This window comes from Meriones unguiculatus, chromosome 6 (assembly GCF_030254825.1).
Source record: "Meriones unguiculatus strain TT.TT164.6M chromosome 6, Bangor_MerUng_6.1, whole genome shotgun sequence".
Taxonomy (NCBI): Eukaryota; Metazoa; Chordata; class Mammalia; order Rodentia; family Muridae; genus Meriones; species Meriones unguiculatus.
The window spans coordinates 44,431,351-44,446,665 of record NC_083354.1 but is presented as its reverse complement, the minus strand read 5'-3'; the positions used below and the strand labels follow the sequence as shown (position 1 = coordinate 44,446,665).

General features: G+C 44.7%; 1 protein-coding gene across 4 annotated transcripts in view; it reads right to left on the bottom strand.

Annotated features, from left to right (window-relative positions):
• Window positions 1-1,579: 1,579 nt before the first annotated feature.
• The window catches only part of Rad54l2 (RAD54 like 2), a 99,450-nt gene continuing 85,714 nt past the window's right edge, over window positions 1,580-15,315 (bottom strand). For 3 of the 4 annotated variants that reach the window (XM_060385346.1, XM_060385347.1, XM_060385348.1), the window contains 5 exons: window positions 14,775-14,971; window positions 12,868-13,067; window positions 11,039-11,128; window positions 8,797-8,889; window positions 1,580-7,411 (listed from right to left, as the gene is read on the bottom strand). In XM_060385346.1, coding sequence (XP_060241329.1) covers window positions 6,387-7,411; window positions 8,797-8,889; window positions 11,039-11,128; window positions 12,868-13,067; window positions 14,775-14,971 — 1,605 coding nt within the window. In that variant the 3' untranslated portion in view covers window positions 1,580-6,386. The remainder of the gene's footprint in view (window positions 7,412-8,796; window positions 8,890-11,038; window positions 11,129-12,867; window positions 13,068-14,774; window positions 14,972-15,315) is intronic. The other variant, XM_021657037.2, reaches the window with a different exon arrangement.

The window sequence follows — 15,315 nt, the reverse complement described above, 5'->3', positions numbered from 1 at the left end:
TAATTCCTACAAGGGCGGGGGCTGCAGACGCTTAGAGAACCAAACGAGAGCCCTGGCCTCCGGGAAGTATATCTACTCAGGGAATGCCTCTCTCCCAAGCTTCTGTCTTCGGGCCCTGCATGCTGCTGTTGGAGTTCCTACTGGTTTAATAAAACCTAGGTTATATACACCACGTTTACTATAACCACACGGAGTGTGAGCGCCTTCAATACAGGGTCATCTTGAGCTAGTATCTGATGGCCTATAAACCTCAAAGCAATGTGCTAGGGGCCCCTCCTGAGACACCCAGATTTATGGTGGAGGTGAGGAAGGTTACTATGCTTGTAAACTTGGCTGTTCATAAATTTTGCTGCAAGACAGGCTGGGTCAAGGACTATCTTGGTGTTTCTGATGAGATTGCTATTTGGAAAGATGATCACCGCAAAGAGTACATTAGAAAGACGACTTTGGAAAAAGCCAGCAGCCATGGGGTAGGTCCTCAACCACAAGAGGAAGTCTGTTCCAGTGCTCTGGACAGTCTAGCAGAATGGGCAGCTGGCTATTCAAAAGTCTTGAGGGTAGGGCCAGCAGGAGGGTCATTATAGCTGTTTTACTTGTGAACATCAATGACAGTAATGATTGGCTGCTCCAGGCAGATATGGCTCTTGAGACACAGGGTGCAGGGTTAATTCTGTTTCTCAGACATAGATTAGTCTCTCTCAGGAAATCATGGTCAGGAGACACTTTCCTCATCTTGTTCTCTCTGCTCACTTCCTTTAGCCTGGTTGGGAACTCCAGAACCGGGTATCGGTGTTAAAGGTGTGCTTTGGAGTTTCAGCCCTGTATTGTAGGAGACTTAGCCTGCAAATGGGGATCAGCCCAGTAACCTTCATCTCCCAGCGCTTCCAACAATGCCAGCTATCAAGTGGCCATTAGGGGGCAGCAGACTCCTTTGCAAGGCCCTTCTTACACCTAACAGGTCTACGGCCTGCTCACCTTCTATTCTCAGACATCTCTCACTAAATAGCATTCCCTTAGTGTAAGGCCAGGCTTGCTTTCCCCCAAATCACCAACTGAGGTGCTTTAGTTCTATGTAAATTGACAGACAATATTCCGCCAGGGCTCTTCCTCTTAAACTTACCAGATTAGGAGGAATTGTCCATTTCTTCCCCTTCTCTCCCATTCCAAACCCTGAAAGAGGCCCCTAACTCAGCCAGAGACTATCCATGCAGTGTAAAATGCTCCCCACAACTGCCCGGCCCACCATCTGAATGACGGAAGCTGGTTCAATCTCCAGCTATCCAGCCTAGAAAGGGCGGCCTCTACAGGATGTCCCACAGCTGAGGACTAACTGGATTCAACAACTCCAAGTCAGCTTCATTGCTCTACCTAGAGCCTGGAAATTAGGCAGTAGCAGAGAGTACTCAACCCTCTTCAGGTGAGCGAAAGCAGGAAAAGCCCAGTGATGACACGGTCAACAGACTCTGAAAGGAGCCTGCTGTCCTACCTCCATGTGCTGTCCAAGCGCCATTATTCTGCTATATTTGCTTCATTACCACCCAGCTAAGCTGCTGTCCATAAAATTTCTCGACCAAACATCTTCAGTTTAAATTTTATTTTACAAAAGGAGAAATAAAGAAAACTGATAGGCAGTTATACTGACTTACAATTGTTCTGTTTGCTTTTTTAAAAAAGTGACATGAAACACAAGTAAAAATAAATACGTCATAGAAACAGCCAGTTGCCCAGTCTCTGGGGCAGAAGTGCCTGCCCTGCTGAGAGAGGAGGGAAGCCCATGATCACACCAGCAGCTGGAACACCCAGCCGCAGATGGTCCTCTAAGCCAGGCACAGGTCCCAGGCCTCAGGGGTGTCCTGAGGAAAGAAGACAGAAAACTAAAGCCAGGTACCAGGGCCTTGGGGCAACCTCATCTCCCTTCCCCCCTCCCCCAACTCCTCTGGCAGCAGTGTGGCCTTAGTGGTTATCCATTGCAACCCCTTTAACCCACCTGGACCCTCTCTCTGATCCCTCTGAAGAGGGTACAAAGAAAATAAAACCTGTTTTGGGCAGGCTTGAGGGATTCTTCTGGTGAGTCCCCAGCCTGAGTTACACAACCAGATAACAGTCATTTTACACCACAGTGCACATGAGCACACACATGCAAACACATACACACACTCACTCAAACACACCTGGGCTGAGCTCTCTTCCAGGGAGGGTCCTGGGTCAGGTCACAGTATGAGGTCCCCTCTCATCTGAATATCATCCTAGTAGTGGTTGCAGAGAGTGCCCAAACTTCCTTTAGCCCTCTACATTGTAGGATTACGCAGCCCACCTGGCTATCTCTCCCCAGCACATTAGATGACTAAAGCAAACAGGCTCGTGGCAGGGGAAAGGCGCAGACTTGGGTCCCTGAAAAGCAAAGAGGGTGGATGCTGCCTGCTTAGTTCATCATTATAGGACTCGACATTCATAAAAGGCCTAGAGCCAAGCTAGTGACACAGAACAGACATTGAGGGATTACAGCAATTTGAATACACAGGGGCAGAAGAGTCGGTCAGTGGAAAGGAAAACAGTCTGAAGGTGAGCAATGGGCAGCTCAGCATTTTTCAGATTGACCTTAAGGTGCCAATTTCCCAGGAACTAGTCAGCAGAGGAGCTAGAAAGTCATCCTCTGGCAGAGGGCGAATTCTTTCAGCAGGAACAGTGGGGAAAGAGCAACCTAGTTGAATGCACAGAAAGCCATGGCTCAGAAGAACTGGTCATGTAGAAACCAAAGGGGAGTGGGAAGCAGGTGGACTATCTAGGAATAAGGAATGTAAAGCTCCAACCCCCCCCCCCCCCCCCGCAAAACCAAACCAAACCAAACCAAACCAAACCTTCCGCCATGAGAGGTGAGGACTCGGTCGCATAGCAATGAACATCAGACTAAGATACTGACTGCACCAGCAGTCCCGTCTATATGGATGTTTTGTTTCAACTCCTCAGCAAAACATACCCCGGCTCTTTGCTCCATGCTCCCAGAGTAGGAAACTTCATTTTTAGTTGTAAGTCACAAATATATAATCCACACATAAATTCCTAGAAAAGGAATTCCAAGGGCCAGACACATTATCTTTAAACCAGAAAACAATCCAGATACTGAAGTAGCATAACTCAAGGGGGTGAGGACTTCAGAGATAAACCATCAAGAAGGATCTGACCTAACATGGTTACTTCCTTTCTTGAATAACTCCTACTCCATCCCTACAGAGGACAAAGGACTAAGAAAAGGGAATCAAGTATTTTCAGTGTCATCTTGCGTAATTTAGTAGTGTTCCAGATAGTAAGAGTTTAGAATACACCCCAGTGATTGGACTTGAGAGACCCTTAAAAACATTCTATGAAAGACAAATAGCGAGAGAAAAATATGTGAGCCAGATCTTTGCCTTTCCCCAGGGTCTCACCATGTACATACCAACCTGCCTCAGCTCCGTGAGGGCTAGGATTACAAGCGTAAGTTGGCACACCCACCTACCACCACGTGTTTCCAGTCTAAGTAGAATATAATTGGTAAGTTTCCTGCTTTGCTCATCACATACTCCTGGTTGGTGTGCATACACATTTCGCTACTAGCCCTCCTGAAAAGCCCATTTGTAGGTTTGTTTGGGAATATGGAGGGATGCCAAAGCCCACGGAACTAATAAGCAGTTCAATCTCCCGTGATCTCACTCCCACCCTACACAACAGAAGCTGCACATTACCACAAAAGCCTTCTTTAGCCAGAGACCTGCTCAGAGTTATGGCTGTTGCTATGCTTAAGTGAATTCCAAGCTCTGGAATGACAGAGTATAAAGCACACACATGCTACCTCTCAGAATACCCATTTACTTCCTGACAGCTTAAAAACTGACTGGTTTCAGTTCCCTACTGAAATGATTTCTAGTAATTTCATATATATAAACACAGAAAACACCCCTTTCCCTTGATAACAGGACATACATACAGACACACAACTCTGGGAGCTCAGTGTTCTAAGGTCTGAGAGGCATCCATGTAACACACACATACCATCTAACATACATACACACAGGAGACAGACAACTCTGGGAGCTCAGTGTTCCAAGGTGTGAGAGGCATCCATGTAACACATACAGATACATACACACACACAGGAGACAGACAACTCTGGGAGCTCAGTGTTCTAAGGTGTGAGAGGCATCCATATAACCCAAGTTTTGAGGGTGTTCTGTAAATTATAGGATCTGGACTAGCTCACTTCTACTGCACCAGCCTCAACCTAAGAGCCCACTCCAATTAAGTGTCTTGACTATTGGAACTGCTATTTTTATGTTCTTAAAGTTATTTGCATAGCTAAATTGTAGATCTAAGGCTTCTATGAGTAGAAGAGTTAAGTGTCTGACAGGGTTAATATGAAAACAGAGAAAGAAAAAAAAAGCTCAAGTTCCACTTTTGGTGTTTCTGGACAGTACACACACTCCATCAGCCATCTATCACCTTGTCTCTTCAGGACAATCCCACAGTGTCTGCCTTTAAGCTCCCTTCTTTCCCCCCAACGATTGGAAGTTGCTAGTCAAGAGTAGCAGGAGGTTAAGGTATTTCTTGAACTAGGAGTCAAATCTAGCAGTTGGCCAATCATGGTGGAGCCCAAGGGAAGGAAGTAAAGCCAGACAGGAGCTATTCATCAGAAAGAACTGTGTGGAAAAATTTGGGGGTCAAATGGCTACAAGACACAGTATACAGCAATAAAATAGCCAGTGTTCATGTTTTAGCACTAGATACCCCTATCCTGGCATTTGGAACAAGGAGAGGGAGACCAGAATGACTCATATATTTGTGTTCTTTTAAAACAAAAGCCAGACTTAAGACTCCTACAGAGGAAGGGCTCCCCCATGATCTTTCAGAGAAGATGGAGGCACCAGAAACCAGGCTCACACTGATCATATGATATTACCTCAACCCAGCAGCTACCTATCCACAGCTTCACTATTCAGCAGAGAACTGGCATCACAGAGGACAATAGTTCCAAAGGTGGAGGTTACTCACTTCCCAGTAGCAAAGTCCATGATCCCAAGTGTCAGTTTCTACGGAATGAGTCTCAGCACCCGCAACTAGGCAGTCTCAGTGCTCTCTGATTTTCCTGAGAAGACACTACCCCACAACATAGTTGTTTTAGTCTAGTTCCTGGTGAATTCTAATTTTTTCTTTCCCTGGTCAATTAATTCACTGTCCATCTGGGACCCTTCTTCTTCTTTTTTTTTAAACCAGCAGCTAGGAGGTCTGGAATATCTTAGCACTTCCTTCACTATCCCCTATCTTCCTTATAACCTCCCCCCACCACCCCTGCCCCCAAATGAAATAATAAATAATTGCCCATAAGAAATAAGTTAAGGTAGAGCTCTCTAATGGGGAGGGAAAGTAGAGGAAAGGCCACCAGGACAGGCAGCCTAAGGGCCTTGTTCTGTCCTGGTGGAACATGTCTTCTCTAGCCACAACACACTTCGTCACCCTCATACTGCAGCGCACTTCTAGCCCATGGAGAAAGGGACGCCTGTTCAGAGATGGCCACTGTAGAAAGATAAGAGACTGAAAATGCTCGCTTTCTCATGATTTCCGCAAGTTAAAAACAAATGTGGGACTAGGGACTTGAGTTAGCTCGGCCTTCTCGTAACCTAACTAGAAGGAAGCTGTGATTTTCATGGCTCTTCTCCTGGACTCACTTTGATGTTCAACTTAGTAGCCATAAACCACCACTCTGATTTACACTTCAAAAAAGATAAATTCTTTTTAGTTTACCTCTTACCTCCCCCCCAACCTTCATTCTTGTTCTGCTACATACATGTGCGCTCTCTCACAGACACACACACATATACACACACCACGCACACACCCACACCCACGCACGCGCACACGCACGCACAGCCCAGTCTGCTTCCTTCCAATCTCATATAAAGACACCACTTCACATGGGATCTTAGTCTGCGCCCCATGCCCACCCTCATCTCCTTCACTCTTCTCCCATTCCCCTGGCCAAACTAAGAAAGTCAGTAAGGCAGACTTCTTGGGAAAGATATTCTCATAGGCAGAATGGGCTTGAGCGTCTACACTCAGGTGGGCATATAAGCAGACAGATACGAAAGGCAGGAAGGAAGAGGCAGGCCTCCTGTTTTCGGTCCCTGATTTCCCACTATTACGGGCTCTGTTGGAGTTTCTGGGGTCTTTTGTTTGTTTCTTTTCCTTTTCCTCTAATAAACAGCAATAGTGTGTGCCATTATGGCCAATCACCCTCCTTTGTCTTCTTTTCCCTCCTGCCAAGTACCCTATTTTGAGAAAGACCAGGTTCTCTGCCTTCCAGTTTGGTGGGCAACCTGCTAGGGCCCCAAGTGAGGTGGGGAGGGGCTTCCTAGCTATTTCCCAGTGACCTCTATCACATCATCATCTTTATCCTCATCGTCATTGGAGCTGAATCCCACCTCCGCAACCTCATGGGAGTCAAATGGAGGCACCTGGGACCGGAGGAGGCCACCAGCCGGGTAGCCTGAATGTGGGGACAGTCTACCTGGGTAGCCTGGGTAGACAGTCATGCCCCTCGAAAGGTTGCTGGGCAAGACAGGGGAAGGAAAAGGCGCAAACATCCTCGGCTCGGACAGGAGTGGCTGTGAGAATGGGAGTGAATAGCTGGGTAGTATCCCTGGCACAGAGGGGTTGAGCATGAAGGAGGGGTTGCTGGCAGTGACTGAGGTAGCCGTGGAAGAGGAACTGACAGGGCCTGCTGGCACCAGAGGGTCAGTAGTCACTGGGAACACCAGGCGGGCATCTGCCAGCAAATTGGACAGCTGGTAGTAGGAGGGGCTACTGCCCATAAACAGGGAATTCTCCCCAGCCTGGGAGGTGAAAGGGGTGGTGAGGTTATGATTTAAGGAGACGGGTGGCATGGCAAACCCGCCAGAGACTGGATACCCGTGTTCATAGGGCTGCACGGGGGCTGGCAAATGGCCCTTCCTAGACCGCCGACGGACTGACTCCTGGGTGGCAGATGGAGTGGCCAACTTTCGCTTGTGGCCCCTTAAGTCCAGCACTGGGTGCCTGCCACCACTGGGCTGGCCAGTCACCAAGAGAGAACTATTGAGGCAATGACCCCCAAGGCATGGCTCAGTTCCAAGAGCTGTCCCAGGAATGGTGCTACTGTCCATGAGTTGGGCCGGGGGGCCAGGCAGGGCAGCACTGATGCTTGGGGAGTTCTGATGGGATTCCCGAGCAGCGGCCACGTCTGCATACTGCTGGAGTTCACTGATGATTTCTGGGCTGTCAGGAGAGACGGGCCTGGCCAGCCCCTCGGGGTCAGGGGCTTTGGGTGAAGAGGCACTGTGTCTGCCATTGCTTGTGGATGCAAGAGAAGGCCCCTGGGAACCTGGAGATAAAATATAGGTAACTGAAACCAGAATGGAAAAGGAAAAAAGAAGGATTAAGGGAATAACAAGTCTATTAAGTATAAAACTTGTAATTAAGCCCCTAAATTCCCAGTATTTGATATTTAAACACCATCCAGTCAACCTTCCCCAGTCTGAAACACAGAAATCTTTTTTTGTTTTTGTTTTTCTTTTCCAAGACAGGGTTTCTCTGTGTAGCCTTAGCTATCTTGGGCTCACTTTGTAGACCAGGCTGGCCTCAAACTCACAGAAACCTGCCTGCCTCTGCTTTCTGAATACTGGGATTAAAAGTGTGCACCACTGCTGGATGGCGGCATTTGATGCCTTTAATCCCAGACCTTGGGAGGCAGAAGCCTGGTGGGCAGAACAGATTCCAGGTCAGGGCTACACAAAGAAATCCTGTCTGGAAGCAAAGAAAAGTATGTACCACCATGCCCAGCTGGAAATTTTTCTTAAAACTAGTCAAATTTTTTTTTCTAACCAGGGAATAAAAAAATACAAATGCAAGTTTAAGAAAAAACAAAATGTAGCTATGAGTGACAATTTGGAGTCACAACTAGAAAATCTGGATAAAACTTAAATACTGTGACATTACCTTGGATTTAGGTGCAGGGAATACACTCAATAGTCTCCTTCTTCCAACCCACAAGTGAAGGCTAAACCATCGAAGTTAGGACAGTCTAGCTCTTCCATCTCAGTGGAATAATACATAAAAACACTTCTATTAAGGAGAACTTGGTAAGAATCCTTAACATTGTTCATTTGCCATGGATATAGCCTTGACCAAAAACCCCACATTTTTTTTCTTCAGTTTCCTGAGGCAGAGTTTCTCTGTGTATCCCTGGCTGTGTTAGAACTAGCTCTGCAGACCAAGCTGGCCTCAAACTCAAAGATCCACCTGCTTCTGCCTGCTGGGTGCTAGGATTAAAGGAATGTGCCACCACCACACAGCTCAAAATTCCTATTTCTAGGCTGTGTCCCATAAATGTAAATCAATAGCAAATTTTCATTGAGGCATATCTAAACCAAAGGATAAAAACGGACTATCACTAGTGCGTGAAAAGGGGAATATAGTATACTACATTAGCATTATTTTAAAAATGCAAAAACCCCGATCTATTTAAAATGCACGATTATACCTTTGTGTGCACACACAACCCTTCAGCATGTAGAGAGCATCTTTATAGCAACAAAGAAGAGAAGAACCTCTAGGGAGAACCAATAGCTGACTGGGAGAAGGAGGAAAGAAAACCTGCTTTTCATCACTTCATCCCTTTTTCATCTTCTAAATTATAAATCTTACACGTTATTTATTCAAAAAGAACATTAATTATAAATAAACCAAACAGATGCTGTGCAGTCAATAGAAAGTGAAAGGCTGCCACACCTGAGGCAGCCATCCGACCATCTTCAGGGGCCTTTGGTTTGCCAGTCGCCCGGACAGCAAAGATGCGGCCATCACTAGTGCGGATGTATGTCCCTAGGAGATATGAAACAGACTGTCAGGAGCCTCCATGGAATACAGCCAGCCCTGACAAACTCCATGGGCTAGAAAGACTATAAAATTAGATCTCACCCCCACCTCCACAGGACTCCTGCAATAAGGGAGGATAACTAAAGTCTGGATTCATAATGATTCATCTAGTCCATAAAAATCAATTGCTAAACTACCACATACCAAGTAGTTTTAATATTTGGATACTTAAGATAGAAAGAGAACTGTCTCATGGAGCTTAATCTCTAAAAAAAAAAAAAAAAAAAAAGTAGGTAATTACTCCAGAAAGTACCAGAGCAATGGAAGAAGGACCTGTGAAAAACAAGCTTTGTGTTCCAGGGCACTCTGCTCTGGGTCCTCTTCTTGGTCTAGAAAACGGACCCTGACTGCTTCAGTATCTTCTATTGCTCAGCTGGGAGAATTCAAGATCTGTACCCTATTCCGAAATGGCACTAACCTGCCTTGTTTTTTTTTTCCAGTTCCAGGAGATATGATGCCCTCTTCTGACACCATGTGTACATATGTGGTGTACAGACAAACACATATGCAGGCAAAGCACCCACACACATAAAGCAAAAACTTTTTTAAAAGATTTATTTTATGTATACATGTGCTCCATCTGCATATATACCTGCATGCCAGGAGAGGGCACCGGATCTCATTATAGATGGTTGCAAGCCACCATGTTGTTGCTGAGAATTGAACTCAGGCCCTTTGGAAGAACAGCCAGTGCTCTTAACTTCTAAGCCATCTCTCCAGCCCCAAAATAAATCCTCTTATTATATTTATTTATTGTCTGTGTAAGAACAACTTGTGGAAGTCAGTTTGGCTCTTTTATCATGTGGGACCCAGGAGAAACTCAGGTGCGCTGTTGTGTGCTTTCACCTGCTGAGTCACCTCTCTAGCCTTACACCTCCTTTTTAAACCTGTATTACCAATTTTCTTCAAATAAAGTTATCTTGGAAAAATAAATGTGAATTTCGTACAATTTCCACATCACAATATATTATTGTTGATTTCTCCTTTTTTTCCAATAATTAAAAGTGTAAAATATGCCTTAGATTTCAGGTGTAGCACTGGAAGGCTAGATATGCCATACACAGCTCAGTCTGCTAGTCCCAGCTCTAAGGAGAACTTAGTTAAAAGGCCCTACACTGAGAGAAGCCCAAATAAGACTAGGTAGTCATCTGTGTCTGTCTGTGTACTTTGTGGTCCCTTTCCTCTAAGTCTAAGGTACGATCCAATGTAGGCTAGGACAAAATTCCTCCTAAACATAAAGCCTCTAGCAGTAGTTTGCAGGGATGGAACTTAGTTACAGACTACTATGAGGCTAGGTGTGGTGATGCACGTGGACCTCTGTGAGTTCAAGGCCATCCTACTCTACATAGTGAGTTCTAGGAGACCCTGTCTCAAAATACCCACAAAAAAAACCCAAAAAAACATAACAAACAAAAAACACTACTATGGAAACAAGCTCAGTTGTTTGTATCTTAGCACTATTTAGGCCATGATTTTCATTTCAGTGATCTCATCTTCCTCTGTAAGGATACCAGAAGCATACCAAGCTCTCTCTCTCTCTCTGATTACTGTTTTATTTTGGGGGGGGTTGTTTGTTTGTTTTCGAGACAGAGTCTCACTATGTAGCTCCAGCTGTCCTGGAACTCACTATATAGATCTGGGCTCGAACTAACAGATCTGCAAGTGCTGGGACTATAGGCATGTGTCACTATGCATGATATCATATTGGGCTTTTTACCCACCTGTACTAATTCATGTACAGTATCCATTGCCTAGCTTAGGAATATCACCCTAAGCTAATACCACACAACAGTACACATGTTGGCTTACAACCCACTCCACAACTCTTTCCCTCAGTTTCTGGTCTCTTTATGCATATTCATTCAAAGATTTCCCATAAAAGCAAAAGATACAGAAACATGAGACCCTGCAATTACTTTCTTTTAAGCCACTAACAGTTATCTAGTTCAGTGTCAGCTCACAGAAATGCCATCTTCTTACGTTTCTCTCCACTGCAAAGCTCTGGGATGATGCCTATGCCCTCTCTAACTCAACTGTAAGTCTTTATTCGGGTTCTCAGCCAAGCACTCCCAAAAGCCCTTGGCTAGGTTCTCACCTTTCGTCCCCCGGATGATATGGATGCTCTCACCAGCATTGATTCTCGCCTGAACATCTGTGGAGCTGTTGAGTCCAGGAATAACAATATCTAGTGAAAAACAGATGTTGCATTTAGATGACAAGGGCTTGACTGAAGGAAAGAAGGAAATTTTAAGTCTCACATCCACCCCAGGTCCTATCCCACAGCCTATCTGTACAGCTAGAATCAAACAGCAAAACAAGTAGAACCTTTCACAACTGTCTCATCAAAGAATACTATGAAAATCAAAACTGCTTAGAAATCTGGTCCTCTCCTTGATCTATTTCCTTTGCTTTAATTAAAAATTCATAGGGTTTTAGTTTACAAAAAAAAAAAAAAAAAAAATCAGTTTGAATGATTGTTTCTATTTTTCTTCCCCATGAACTATTTGCATGTGTTTGTTCCACATCATTTTAAGCTCCAAAAGTGGTCTCATCTTTCTTGCTGGCTTGTCCCACAACTCCTGAAAGGACAGGAGTATTTTTACTATTGAGAGCCAGGCACTCTGGGGGACAGAGGCCGGCGGATCTCTGTGAGTTCAAGGCCAGCCTAGTCTACAAAGTGAGTCTAGGACAGTGAAGGCAGAGAAACCTTGTCTTGGGGAAAAAAAAAAACAAAAACAAAACAAATTAAATTTAGTTGAGAAATAAGATTATCAAGGATTTTGTTTAATTTATTTCAAAATTGTTAATGTCATAAATTGCTTTCATTCTTAGAAAAATCAATTAAGATGTTTTCATCAAAATGTATATAGCATGGACACTTCCAAAACGCAAGATGAAGAGTAAACTCAGTAAATGCTTTCCTTCCCACTTACTCTGAATCTCAGAACTAACTTCAGGGCTCAGCAGAAATGTCCACCTCCCTCCATTGTCCCCTGGCCTACCATGTTCAATCTACAGCAAACTAACAGAAAAAAAAGCAGATGACAGTTCAGGTCTCCTAACTCTGTAGGCTGGCCCTTTTATACCCAGCTGACCCTGCAAACATTTAGGCAGAGCTCAGCACATTCATCTCTCTGAAAACCTTGGAAGTCCAAACCCACATTCCAGTAACATTTCCAGAATCCCTACAGTATTCATAAAATTCCACTCACCACCATTCTAAAGCAATTATAACAACAGCAAAAACCCAAGTCATATATTATATTAAGATATTTCACCAGGCGATGCAGAACATCCAGAATTACACAGAGAAACCCATTAGAGAAGGGGAGGGAGAAAAAGAGAGAGAGAGAGAGAGAGAGAGAGAGAGAGAGATTTTACCAGATTTTACCAGGAGGCAAATTCTTCAAGATCAGGGAATCTTCATTTTTACCTATAGTGCCAAATATGGTAAGGTCTACACAAAAGGTGTTTAATGAACACATCCTGAATGAACAAAATCAGGTTACAAAAGACAGCACTAAGCTAGTAAGATGGCTTGGTGAACAAAAGTGCTTTGTTGTCAAACCTGACAACCTGAGTTTGATCCCCAGGGCCCACATGAGCACTGTGGCACACACATGAACACAAAATAAATGGTGAAGAGCACCTGCTGTTATTGCAGAGGACCCATTGGTTCCTAGCACCCATACAGCAGCTCACGATCGTCTGTAACCTCAGTTCCACGGGATCCAACATATTCTTCTGACCTCTGCAGGCACCAGGTAGGCACGTGGTGCAGTTACATACATGCAAGCAAAACATCCATACACATAAAAAAAATAAATAAATAAAGAGGAGGAGGGGTTAATTTAAAGAGACAGATAAGACAGGCAGGCAGGCAGGCAGACAACAGCTCCAGAATAGAAAGTAGGAATTCCCAACCTGTCGTAGTGACCACTTTCTGCACAAGGACTCCTGCCCGCTGCAAGTAGTTGATGGGGAAATTCATGGATGGATTTGTGCTGGAGGCAGCGCTTACACTGCCGCCGAGTGGGACATGCCGGGGCATCATGGGGATGGGGGTAGACTGTACAGGACGAACACTGGCCACAGGCTTTTCATCACCCTTCAGTGTTGGCTGCCTGCAAGAAGAAGACAGCACATTTAGAGTTGGGTAGAACAGCCACGGAACTGCTGGAGACTGTCATGCCCTGTGCCCTTAGCTACTGTTGAGAGAAGCATTGGAAGAACATGCAGAGACTAGTCAATTCTAAAGGAGATAGAGGCATGACTGAGATATCACAGCAGAAAGGAAGTCCAAGGATAAGCAGTCAGATGTTAGTGAAGCAATGTCTTTCAGAGATAGAAGATACCATCTTCTTCTCTAGAAACTGGACCATCTACATCAGATCTACAGGGAAGAGAAGATGATAAAAAATATAAAAGGGCAAATTCTTGACATTTTTTAAGTTGAAATATGCAGGGCAGAATCTACCCTGACTCACCTATGTGATGCCACATGTTCAGGTAACACCAGGGACCATCTATGCCAACATCCGGCATCTCTACTCCTCTCTAATTCTTTCACACACATATCTCAAACCTCAGGAAGTTACACAGATGCCCCTCTCTTTTCCAAATAATTTTTTATGATGCTTTTCCTGGCTCCTGTTTGGTCAGTCTCTACAGTATCCCTCTAGTTATGACCACCACACAAAAGCAGCAGCAACCAAAGCCCTTGCACAAAACCAGACTTCTAAATGACACAGCAATGGCATGGTATTACAGCCAGAGAGAGAACTGGCTGTGCATCTCTTACTAATAAAATGTCACCTGGCCAACAGTGCATTTTTCCTGGTTCACCTTCCTTTCAACTAGATGATGGTATGCGATAAAGCTACTACTGCTTCAAAATCAAGATATGTCCATGCAGTCAGTCATCCATCTAGCCACCTACCTACCTACCATCTTTCTCCTCCCTCCATCTGCGTGTTTGTCTGTTCTTCCAGCCCTTCCTTCCTCTCTTGCCTCTACATCCTAAGTGCTGGGATTACCAGCATACACCACCACATTTGCTCTTCGGATTGAGGATTTGTAAAGAAACTTCCTTTTGTTGAGCTTTTAAGAATATATTTGTTGGTATTTCCTACCTCACGACAGTTTGAACACCTGGTGCCCTGACTCAAAAGAGTATTCTTACACTTGACTTAGAATGGCTTCACCGATTCTTTGTACTTAAATGCACTCTGCTGGGCCATGGGTGAATGCACTAAACACAGTAAATTTTCAATGAATAATGAAGGAAAAAAAATTATTATTTTCTATACAAGTATTTGCTGTATATGTGTGTTTGAGTCATAGGAAGGCCTTATGTAGGGTCAGTTTTCCCCTCTCACTTACATGTAGCTTCCAGGGATTGAACTCAAGTCCTCAGGCTTGCATATAGAGTACTCTCTCTGCTGAACATCTCCCAGCCCTACCTGTCAATAAGCTTTGTGAGGTCTTTGGTCTTGACATATGAGGAAAACACCCTGCTGGATTGGTGTATACATTCCTATGTGACTCAAAGCTGGCCCGAAAAGACAAACAGTTTATATCTTTCTATCAGAGGGGCTCTTTAGAGCAGCAAAATCAGCAGCTCATTTCTCCAGCCAACAAAGTCAAAACTAGAGCAGTTAAGAGAACTAGTACAGCTAAGGTGCTTTGACACCTGACCCTAGAGCAGGACCTTCTTTTCTATAGCAGCTAAAGAACGGGCTATAGAGAGATTCTCCCTTTGATCGAAAAAGGAACTGAAAGAAAGGAAATTGGGTCTAGACCAGCCAGACTCTCTTCCTTCAGCAACTCACCAGTTCCTCTGACTGAAGGCAGGGATGCTGGTCAGGCTCTGGTCGCTGGCAGGATAATACTGCGCATACGATGGGCGGGTATAGGGCACTGATGTGCGCTTGTCCTCCTCATAGCTTTTCTTTGCTGCTTTCTTCTCAGCTTTGGTCAGCTTGTGATCCTTTCGGTTGAGGAGCAATGACTCGTGCTCAAAAGGCTCCTGGAGACACAGGGGATTTGAGTTTAATTACGAGTCTTTGTGCAAATACAATGATATACAGTGAGCCTTATTTTGGAACCAAGAAGAAGTTGGTTGTCTCCGACACTGACAAAAAACCTGCTTATAGGCAAACAAGCAGGTTCTGTCAATAGTGTAGTTTGCTGGCTGGTGAGATGTATCCTGGTGACCAAAATGCACACAGAAGAAGGAATGAATAGACTTTACAAAGTTGCTCCGTGACCTCCATATGCATGCCATGGTGGGTGCATGAGTTCATACATTTGTAAACACATACACACATATAGAAGTTAATTTCAAAAATTAAAAAGTGGCTGGAGAGATGG